Raw genomic sequence first — 11,066 nt, forward strand, 5'->3', positions numbered from 1 at the left:
AATATAAGGAGGTCACACAAGTAATACCCAATTGCATAAACTTCTTCAAAAGGTGTCGATCAAAACCCAATATCAGTTGATATTAAAAATATTTCTTGATACCTAATAGTTACAAAATCTAAGATGTATAAAAAATATTTTCAATACTGTGACAAAATCTTAATTTTATCTGGAATAAAACTGACTGCATGACTTTAAAATTACTTAAATATTCAAAGGAAACAGAAGGAAAAAAATTCCAGAAACTGTGTCACTTCACAGTGTAAAAGTACCCCATGCTTTTATTAAAATTCCTTAACCAGATTCCTGCTGCCCAAGTTAAGAATATTGCAAAAGAATAAATAATACCAGCAACAGGCTATCAGCTTCTGTGAACAACTGTTAAACCAATGGCAGGCCATTTTCCACTGAATTCAGAGACAACAGAAACAGTAAAACTGTGTTACAGTCTGAGGTCAACTATGTCCAAAAGACAAATTATTTCGTTGTATTTCACTTTCTTGGTTTCTCACACAAATCCCAGCTTCCCGTGCTAATACATCCTCATCACAGCTCTCTGGACTTCTCATCCTAACACGAGACCCTTCTCTGTCTTTCCAAAATCACCATTCTCCTTCTCCATTAAGTTCCAACCAGCCCTTCTTTTGTTTCTGATCAGATTACACTTAACAAAGCCTTCCAAATAACCCTCACATATATCCTCTATCACCTGTATTCTTCACTGGGCTTCACACTCACTCTCTACACTTCTCCCCACTAGCTCTTACTGTTTCTGTATCCTTAAAACCACTTCTCTTCCTCTCCCATCACCTACTTCCTCATTTTCCAGTGATTCTCAGGTATGTCATCAGACTCATCCTATTTGAGTCATTCCTCTCCTAAATATTCATGGAACATAGATTTCTTCTGATCCCATTTCCCACAAGTTCATTGCTCATTCTTTCCCTTCCTTCCTGTCCCAGTCCCCTATTCTAAGCTCCACATTCCCATATTGGCCAAAACCCCTTTTCACAGCCCCATTTGGTCCTTTACCAATCCTGAACCAAATCTGTTTGCCTGAGACCACAGCCTGCATGCCATAAATTATCTATAGGTTTCCTGGGCTGTTTATATCCTAGCCAAATCATGCTGATTTAAAAAAAAAAAAAAAAAAAAAAAAAAAAAAAAAAAAAAAAAAAAAAAAAAAAACCAACCAAACAAACAAAAATCCCACAAATTTAAGAACCTAAATGAAAGAGGGATTAGGAAAGCTTTTCATAAATAAGGATAGTAGATCTTTTATTCCAAATCACATAGTAGATTTTCCCAAACTTTTTTTCCCTTTGATCAGTCATTTCTTTCAGAGGCTCTGTCATTACAGTACTCTTCCAATTATTCAGCACTGCCGAGTCTTAAAATTATTTTATTTCTAAGCCTTTTTTGTGCTGGTTAGTGAACCGGTCATTCCTTTAAAACCAAGGCCATACTATAGAGCTATAGTAAAGAATTTTCCATCACATTTAATTACTGTTCCTCACAATGTAATTTAGAGGACTACATAGTAGAATAATTTCATAATATGGCCAAACACACAAAGAAAAAAAGTAGTGAAACCAGCAACACAAATAGTTTGCATCTGATAACAGAAATTATCTTTGAGACAAGTGAGAGAAAACTTCCATATTTCAAAAGCATTTTTCAACTCTCAACAAAATTAAGAAGAAATCCACATCTTAATCTATGTATAAGTAAGTTAGGTCCAAGACACTCACCTTGCAGTAAACTATAAAACTATGTTCCCTGACTGCCCTTCTCTCTCCAGGTCTTAAAAACCAACATAAAGTAATTTAACTAACTTTTCAAAGATGCATACAGTGAAGCAGAGGAGAAGCATGATTTCAATTGATTTCTAAAAACGTTTCCAAGAGCAAAACCACTTTTATATATAAAACAGATTCTCAAGTTAATAATCAGATAATTGATGTTTTTTCCAAAGATATAAGCATTTGTTGTAAAGAAGCTGTAAGAAATCTCTTATAAATACTCATTCTATAAATGTTTACCTTCTGAGTTTCTCTTACCTGTGCATAATTCTACTACAAGCCAGAGATTGTTGCTTGTTTCATACCATTCATAAAATGTCATTATATTCTTATGTGTGAGTCCCCGAGTCAGACGAATCTAGAGTGAAGATTTTAACATACTTAAGTGGGGGAAAGACATAAATATATATATATATAAAAATACATATATATAAAAAAATACATACATACATATATATAAATATATATATATATGGACTTGAGGCATGGAAATAAGAAATAATACAACCTACTCTAGATTAGCTACTTGTTCTCTTGCCTTTTCTAGTGCACTAACATTATTCTTCAAATATTTTAGTGTTACATGTATGTTGAGAAAAGATTACTTTCCTCCCAGACCCTGCCCAACTCATCTGGTTTTAAAACACAGGAAAAAAATTAGAAAGTTCCCAACTTCAAAATTATAAATATTATTTAACCTTCCTGCACCACTAAAACAATAACAAACTAGAAATCAGAATTTGGAGTCAAACTTGCACTCCTACTTTTTTTTTCAATAAGAAACAAATGAGAGATAATACAGCAAGAGAAAGTGAAAATAAGCTTTTCCATAATTTTTAATCTTATCAGACAAAGAAAACCATTCAAGAGACCCTGAAAATCTCTATTTCTACAACATCTACATGACCTAATCTCTATAGAATCCTCTGTTTCCTGCTAGAGTGGTATGTAAGGTATCCTCAAGAGATTTGTAAGGCTAATACACTTCTAAGAACAAAAAAGTTCCCTAGAAATAATCATTGAAAGAATGAGAGGGAATATGAAACTGTTGGTTTTGCATGGCAAGATTTCGGTATCCAGGTGGGGAGGTCTACAGGACTGGTTTCTGTGAGAAGCTACTGGAAGTTTCCCCTGTGTCCAACAGAGCCAATGCCAGCCAGCTCCAAGACAGACACACTGCTGGCCAAGGCAAACCCATCAGTGATGGTGGCAGCACCTCTGGGATAAGTTTTAAAAGGGGGGAAGACACTTCTGTGCAACAGCAGCAGGGGAGAGGATTGAGAACGTGCGACAGAAACAACCCTGCAGACACCAAGGTCAGTACAGAACAAGAGGCAGCAGGTGCTCTGGGAGCTGGAACGGAGATCCCCCTGATCTCAGCCACTGATCAAGACCAGTGAGGCAAAGCTGTCCCTCAGCAGCCCCCGGAGCTCCATGGCAGAGCAGAGATCCACCTGCAGCCTGTGGTGGACCCCACTCTAGAGCCCAAGGGAGGCTGTGACTCTGGAGGAAGTCTGCCGGAGCAGGCTCCTGGCAGGACCTGCAGACCCATGGAGAGAGGAGCCCAGGCTGGTTACTGGCAGGATGTGTAGCCCTGTGGGAACTCACACTGAAACAGCCTGCTCCTGTGGGACTGCACACCATGGAAAGGACCTACCTTGGAGCAGTGCATGAAAACTGCAGCCTGTGGAAAGGACCAACACTGAAGAAGGCTGTGGAGCACAGTCTCCCATGAGAGGGACCCCACACTGGAGCAGAGGAAGAGCATGAGGAGGAAGGAGCAAGAGAGACAGCATCTGATGAACTGACCCCAGTCCCCATCTTCCTGCATTTCTGGCAAGGTAAGATGGAGAGAAAATTGGGAGTAAAGCTGAGCCCAGGGAGAAGGAGGGGTGGGAGAAAGGCGTTTTAAGATTTGGGTTTATATCCCATTATCCTACTCTGGCAATAAATTCAATTACTTTCCCAAAATTGACTCTGTTTTCCCTGTGAAGGCAATTGGTGAGTGATCTCTCCCTATTCTTATCTTGACGCATTCATTGTATTTTTTGACTCCTGTCCAGCTGAAGAAGGGAGTAAGAGAGCGGCTTTTGTATTCAGCCAAGGTTAACCCACTACAGAAACAAAATGTACTTACTGGAAAAATAAAATATTTGAGCTGTGTAACAGTATCAGTTTTCTTTCCAGAAAGTAGCATATTTAAAGCTTTGCCAAGGTTTTACAAACCAGAATTGATTTAGCTTAAATGCTATTCTTTCATCAAAAATAATTTCTTCTTGCTAAGTAAGAAATTAATTGTTTACTGGAAGTTACTGCTACCACTGGGTTTGCACAACTAACAACAAAATAAAGCAAACCACCACACATAACCATTTTTACAAATTCACTGACACATCACAGAAACAGCAAGACTGTAAACACGGGTTTATGCATGCGATCTTGTCCTAGGGTAACTTTATGATGCCTGTATCCCCAGTCGTCTGTTCTGTTTGTGCTGTATAGTGAGTCCTGTGCCTTTAAGACTGGTTCTAAGTACGACTTGGGCCACAAGAATACTCCTCTGCTTTAGCAATAATGAAGCGGGATGAGACAGAGGAGACGGTGCTTGATATGGCAAAGAAGCTCCGAACATATGCAGATGCCGTGCATGGTCCAACACATGCAAGAATTGCAGCTCTGGAAACGCGTATGAGGAAATTAGAAGACAAGATAGAGGAGAATCACAAAAGAACTCAAGCAGGACATTCTCCAGATCTCTGCAGTACAGGTCAGAGGCTCTGGCACCACACGCAAACCTTCCCTAGATAGAGAGGGAAAAGGCATCCCACGGGCTAAGCTGTGGGTCCTCCTGCGTGATTGTGGAGAAAACATGAAAAGATGGGATGGAGAATCTACTGATGCTATGACACAACGGCTGCATGAATTGTTGGATGGCAAGACTATGAGAGGAAGTTCCAGCAAGAAGGAAGCAGCTCCAGTTACCCAGGGAAATAAGGATAATCAGGCTTAGAGGGGCCCTGCCTCTAGCCAGGTAGAGGCTAGGGAAAACCGTGTTTTTTGGACTGTGTGGATTCGTTGGCCTGGCACATCAGAACCACAAAAATATGAGGCCTTAGTTGACACTGGTGCACAGTGCACATTACTCCCATCAAGACATGTGGGGGAAGAATTGGTTTCCATTGCTGGGGTGACAGGGGGTTCACAAGATTTTACTTTGGTGGAAGCTGATGTGAGCCTGACTGGAAATGAGTGGAAGAGACACCCTATTGTGACTGGCCCAGAAGCTCCATGCATTTTGGGCATAGACTTCCTCCGAAATGGGTATTTCAAAGACCCAAAGGGATTTAGGTGGGCATTCGGGATAGCAGCTGTAGAGACAGAGGGTGTTAAGCAGTTGAATACCTTGCCTGGACTATCAGAGAACCCATTTGCTGTAGGTCTTCTGAAGGTGGAAGAGCAACAAGTGCCAATTGCCACTTCAATAGTGCATCGCCGACAGTACAGAACAACTCGAGATGCTGCGATTCCCATCCATAAGATGATCCGTGAGCTGGAGACTCAAGGTGTGGTCAGCAAAACCCACTCACCCTTCAACAGCCCCATCTGGCCTGTGCGTAAATCTGACGGAGAATGGAGATTGACTGTGGACTACCGTGCCTTGAACGAAGTGACTCCACCATTGAGTGCTGCTGTGCCGGACATGCTGGAACTCCAGTATGAGCAGGAGTCCAAGGCAGCAAAGTGGTACGCCACAATTGACATTGCTAATGCATTTTTCTCCATTCCTCTGGCTGCAGAATGCAGGCCTCAGTTTGCCTTCACATGGAGGGGCGTGCAGTACACCTGGAACCGACTGCCCCAGGGGTGGAAACACAGCCCCACCATCTGCCATGGACTGATCCAGGCTGCACTGGAAAAGAGTGAGGCTCCGGAACATCTACAGTACATCGATGACATCATTGTGTGGGGAAACACAGCAATGGAAGTGTTTGAGAAAGGAGAGAAGATCATCCACATTCTCCTGAAGGCTGGCTTCGCTATCAAGAAGAGACTGCAGGACAGAGATCTTGTTTTGCTTTTAGTTAGTTTCAGCTAGCTAGGGCAGAGAAGTTCCCTGGACTGTTTTTTTCCCTTTTTCTTGGAACTGTTTAAACCTGCTCTGGACTGAAAACCCAGGGGAGCACTGGGGGCTGCACCTGCGGCCCACCGGGGCCTGGACCTCGGCATTTTCCAGCAGCGCCGGAGAGACTGGGACTGAGGAGAGACTGAGAGAGAGCCGAGCTACACCCACGGCAAGGACTTTCTCAATTTGCCATCTCACTTCAGAAGGAGAGGTTTTATTGTTTCATATTATTCATTCTTTATACTTGTATGCACTTCATTTGTTTAGTAAAATAGTTTTTTCCACTTTTCTCCAAAGGTTGTTTTTTTTTTTCCGGACCAGTTGGAAGGAGGGGCCACTTGGGTTGGCTTCCTTAGAGGGATCCTATACAGGGGTTTTCTCCCAAATTTGTCCCAAACCAGGACAGATCTAAAAACCAATAAAATCACATAAATAAATACATTTAAAGAAGATCGTATTTAAAAAATAAGAACTTAAAATCTTGAGAAGCTGATCTAAATGTGACAAACTCCAACTAAAGAAGCATATGACACTTTTCTATAACTTATGCTACAAGAATTTTGTAGACTGCATTTTTTTCCTGGATTTAGCAGGAAAAGAAACCCCATTACTTACCCAGTTTGCTATCCCAGCTCTCTTGCATTTATCACTGCAAACAATGGCAACAAAATTAATTGTCCCCTTTCTTCTTCCTTTATAAACAACTGTCTTATTTCCTCTTCCAATCTCCTCATACAAAATGAAGTTCTCCATGCTTTAGGATGCTTCACAGGCAACAGACTGGAAACATGGCATTATCATAAACAAATAAACCTAAAGAAAGGAGGAGAAAGAGGAAGCCTTCAAATTTAATGGTCATTTATGTATAGTATTCACCCTCCAATTATCACAAATAGGGATTCCATACTTCCAGAAAGATTGAAATATAAATATTTGACAGAAGACCTCCTCTCAGGAAATGTGATCAAAATTTTGAACTGGTGAATTTTACACTTCCAAAGATCTTATTCAAAATGTAATAAATAGGCTAACAGATACAAGTTCTAGATAGTATATCTGTAAAAATGCAAGCAGCTACAGGGGAAAAAAGAATAGCCTCTGATTCCTGAGAGTTATGGCTATGCCTTTATTTCAGTACACAAACCAACAGAGCACAGGATCATAAAGCCATAGAATGGCTTGGGTTGGAATGGACTTTAAAGATCATCCTGTTCCAATGCCCCTGCTGTGGGCAGGAACACTGTACTCCATGTCCCATTCAACCAGGCCTTGAACACTACCAGGGATGGGACACCCACAGCTTCTGTGACACACAAAACAGGCTTTCAACAGACAGATTTTGACATAAAAGTAAAAAGGGATCCAATAAACTGATATAAAAAGAGAAAAGATAAGGAAAGGACATCATGGAAGCCTCCCAAGCCACCACCTGCAACGAAGCAGGTGTGAAATTCCACAGGAGCACCCAAAGCAGCAGCCCCCAGACGCCGAGGGAACTGATTTGCTCTGGGCTGGATATAGGACCAGCACGCCAAGGAGACGCGGTTTCCCTCTCTTTACGAGGGAAGGGCCAAAACCACCCCGAACCGAGCAGCCCCTCGCACGGCCCGCGATCTCCTGCGCTCCCAGCTCTGCCGGGGGCGGTCAGGCCTGAGGCGCTGCACGGCGGCCCCGGAGACACGGCTGCCTCCCCACCCACTTGTAGCACAGGGGAGGGGGCCGTGCGGTCTCAGGAGCGCTCCAGCGGGGGGTTCCAGCCCTGTCCTGGGTCCGCTCCCGCGCTCGGACCGAGGGACGGCGGCGGAGGGAGCGAGAGGGCCGTGAGGGACGGGGGCGGGCGGTGAGGGGCCGCGGGGCGCGCGCGCTCTGCCAGGTAACGGCCGCGAACGTGCGCGGGCAAGAGGAAAGGTACGAGAGCCGTACCTGTATGCGGGGATGGAACCGGCGGGAAGGGGCCGGAAGGACAGCTGTATCTGCCCCTGAGCACGGACCCGACGGGAAAGGAGGGGAACGACAGCCGTATCTGTGCCGGGCATGGAGCCGGCGGGAAAGCAACAAACGAATGACAGCCGTACCGGTGTCGGGGACGGAGCCGGCGGCAAAGGATGGGAACGACAGCCGTACCTGTGTGCGGGGGATGGACCCCGCTGGAAAAGGAGGGGTACGACGACCCTACCTGTGTGCGGGGTATGGACCCGGCGGGAAAAGAAGGGAACGACAGCCGTAGAGCGGCGCCGGGTGGACCACCGCCACGCCGCCGCCATCAACCGAAACAGCGGAGCCCCACCCCCCGGATGGAGTCTCCCAAGCCCCAGTGGCGGTGTCCGGACCGGACACTGATCCTTGCACGCCACTAAATACAGGCAAGCGGGAAAGGCACCGGCTCAGTAGGCAGGGTGTTTCCCGGAAGTGGAGAGTTTTGCTGTCCTTTATTCCAGCTGGAATTCACCGCCAGCTCCCACCGGGCTACGTTCCCGCGCCCCCCGCACGCTACTCGGATGGTCGCCACCCCACGCTCGTTTCCAGGAGACGGCTCCGGACGCCGGAAGCAGAGTGGAGCCTCATTGGGCTAAGGGGCGCCTACGTCAGGGCGGGACCACCGGGCCGCGAACGGGGGGGGAGTTCCCGGATGTTGTGTGGTGAGTGCCAGCGGCTGGCGCGTCCGTCGGGAAAGGTCTGGCTGTCGCCGGCGGCTTGCATTGGTGGGGCTGCTCCGTGCAACCTTCGCAGCCAAAAGGGCAGGTAGCGTCCTCAGCCCTGTCATGGCTTTCTGCAAGCACCTAATTGAGGGACACTTTTCTTGTGACAAAATTTAGCCCTTGAAACAAGCGTTTTCTATGTTCAACAATAATGTGGATTTTTCACTTGTTTTTTTCATCCTATGGGGATCTGGTTTTCTTTTTCATTTTTTTTTTTTTTCCTTGTCTGGTTTTGTTTTTGTAAGGGTCTTGAAAAATCCCTTTTGGGCAGCATCAGGAACTGTGGTGACAGGACAAGGGCCTTCAAACTGAAAGAAAGTAGATTTGGATTAGATATTGGGAAGGGGGGGGGGGGGGGTGGAATTCCTTGCTGTGAGGGTGGTGAGGCACTGTCACAGGTTGCCCAAAGAAGCTGTGGATGTCCCATCGCTGAAATTGTTCAAGGCCAGGATGGATGGAGCTTTGAGCAACCTGGTATAGTGCAAAGGTTGGGCAGAGCAGGGTGCTGGAACTAGACGGGCTTTGAGGTCCCTTCCAACTCAAACCATTCTGTGATTCTAACAGAACATTTTAAAACATTTGCTCTAGAGCAAGCTGTAAAGAATTTTGGTTTTTCTCATTGTCTTACCTTTATTTTGACTTCCTAACAGGTTTGAACCCATTGATTCGTTTCAACCAATATTGATAAAAGAAGTACACTTACAGGAAGGGATTCAATGTTTTTTCTAGGCAGCATGGTAACAGATGGTCAGATTTTTTTACACCTACTCTCAAGAAGACTTCAGAATGATTTCAAACCCCTGCAATATTGAAAAGGGAAAGAAAAAAAAAAAAAAAAAAAAAAAAAACAACCCCCCAAAAAAATCTCTTTACTGTCGACAAAAACTCAACATGAGCCACCAGTGTGGGTGGCAGCACAGAAAGCCAGAGGTATCCTGGACTGCATCAAAAGGAGTATGGTCAGCAGGGTGAGGGCATTAATTCTGTCCCTGTACTCTGTGTTCTTGTGAGACCCTCCCTGGAGTGCTGCCTCTAGCTCTGGTGCTTCCAAATGAAGAAGGACATGGATGTGCTGGAGCAAGTCCAGGGGAGGACATGAAGTGATAAGGGGACTGGAACACCTCCCCTCTGAAGACAGGCTGAGAAAATTGGTGCTCTGTCCCATTTTTCAGTGTAAGCTTTCAGTAATTGCAGAGGTGACTTGTAATTGTCAATGTTTAAAGCTACAGTTTAAAGCTGCACAAATAAGATAGTTTTTCCATTCTTTTTTTAATGTAAATGAGTAGTTGACTAGATATAAATAAACCAAATACGTAAGTAGACATCACTTTCTATTAATAAGCACAAGAAAAGAATGCTTTGAAGAGGGATTTATTTAGATTTCAGAAAAATGTGTATTTTATCTCTGGTTGTGGTAAGAATGACTGATATAAAGAAGGAAAAGAGTATTAGCTCAGTTGCACACAAGTCCTGGCAGCAGTTCAATGCCACATCTTAGAATAAGTCAATTTCATTGTCCCTGTCCAAGAAGATGAAATTAAGCCAAAATAACTATCAAGTTACTGTCTTTTCTTCCAGATTTCTTGTGTTTCATCCTATGTACACTTTCTGTTAAATTATTCCAGGTTAGGGATTGTTTTTATGCAAAGAGGGTAAGTACCCCATTTTGGAGGAGTGAGATTGTATGAACTTCAACATTAATGAAGTCTGTTGAAATCTTCATATAATAGTGGCAATAGCACTACAAAATAGAGCAAGAGAAACACACTAGAGAAAAAAGAAATGTTTAGTAACAATTGAAACAGAGATTTATCGCTTTTGAAATTAAATGTCTCCATGATAAAAAAATTCAGTATAATTAAAGGCAGACATAGGGGGACATGTTGACTTATACCACCTTTTTTCCCAACCCTTCCTTCCTAGGAACTATGGGCACTTCTTTATTGTTGATACACATTTCATTACATGTCTGTATGTTTCTTACGATCTGATTGCACAGTTTCAATATACCCCAGATGGGGAATTTTCCCTTTGATTTGGTGTAAGAATGTAAGATTCCATCTTCAAACATGTTGCTTTAGGTATGAGAGTTATCAGAAATAAAGTATTACAAATAAAGATCAGGGTTGTAATTATAAGATTCTTATCTTTGGCCTTTTAGTTATTTTTACTTACTGTTCAGTCTGTTACTGAACATGACTTCAAGCATTGTACTCAACTGCAGTGAACTTTTCTGTGGGAATATTCTCAGCATTCAAGAATGGAATGCAAAATATTCTCCATCCAGTTTGCACCATTTCAAAACTCCTAGCAATCTGTGCAGCTAACTCAGCCTTGCTATTTGCCTGTCTATTAGACGGGACACTCAGATGTAATCAAATTCTTGTTCTCAAATAAATATATGATCTAATTTAAGGCAAACTGAGATCTTGTGATTGCAAG

The 11,066-nt window shown here is 43.5% G+C and overlaps 1 protein-coding gene across 4 annotated transcripts in view; it reads right to left on the reverse strand.

The window, feature by feature from the left end:
* ULK4 (unc-51 like kinase 4) overlaps positions 1-8,401 on the reverse strand; it is a 220,841-nt gene extending 212,440 nt beyond the window's left edge. Inside the window, exons 1-3 of one of the 4 annotated variants that reach the window (XM_040069141.2) lie at positions 8,102-8,401; positions 6,541-6,738; positions 2,061-2,160 (exon numbers count right to left, since the gene is read on the reverse strand). In XM_040069141.2, coding sequence (XP_039925075.1) covers positions 2,061-2,160; positions 6,541-6,678 — 238 coding nt within the window. In that variant the 5' untranslated portion in view covers positions 6,679-6,738; positions 8,102-8,401. Of the gene's footprint in view, positions 1-2,060; positions 2,161-6,540; positions 6,739-8,101 lie in introns of those variants that run through there. The other 3 variants (XM_040069151.2, XM_040069131.2, XM_040069122.2) reach the window with 3 other exon arrangements.
* Positions 8,402-11,066: the final 2,665 nt, after the last annotated feature.

This window comes from Hirundo rustica, chromosome 1 (assembly GCF_015227805.2).
Source record: "Hirundo rustica isolate bHirRus1 chromosome 1, bHirRus1.pri.v3, whole genome shotgun sequence".
Classification (NCBI taxonomy): domain Eukaryota; kingdom Metazoa; phylum Chordata; class Aves; order Passeriformes; family Hirundinidae; genus Hirundo; species Hirundo rustica.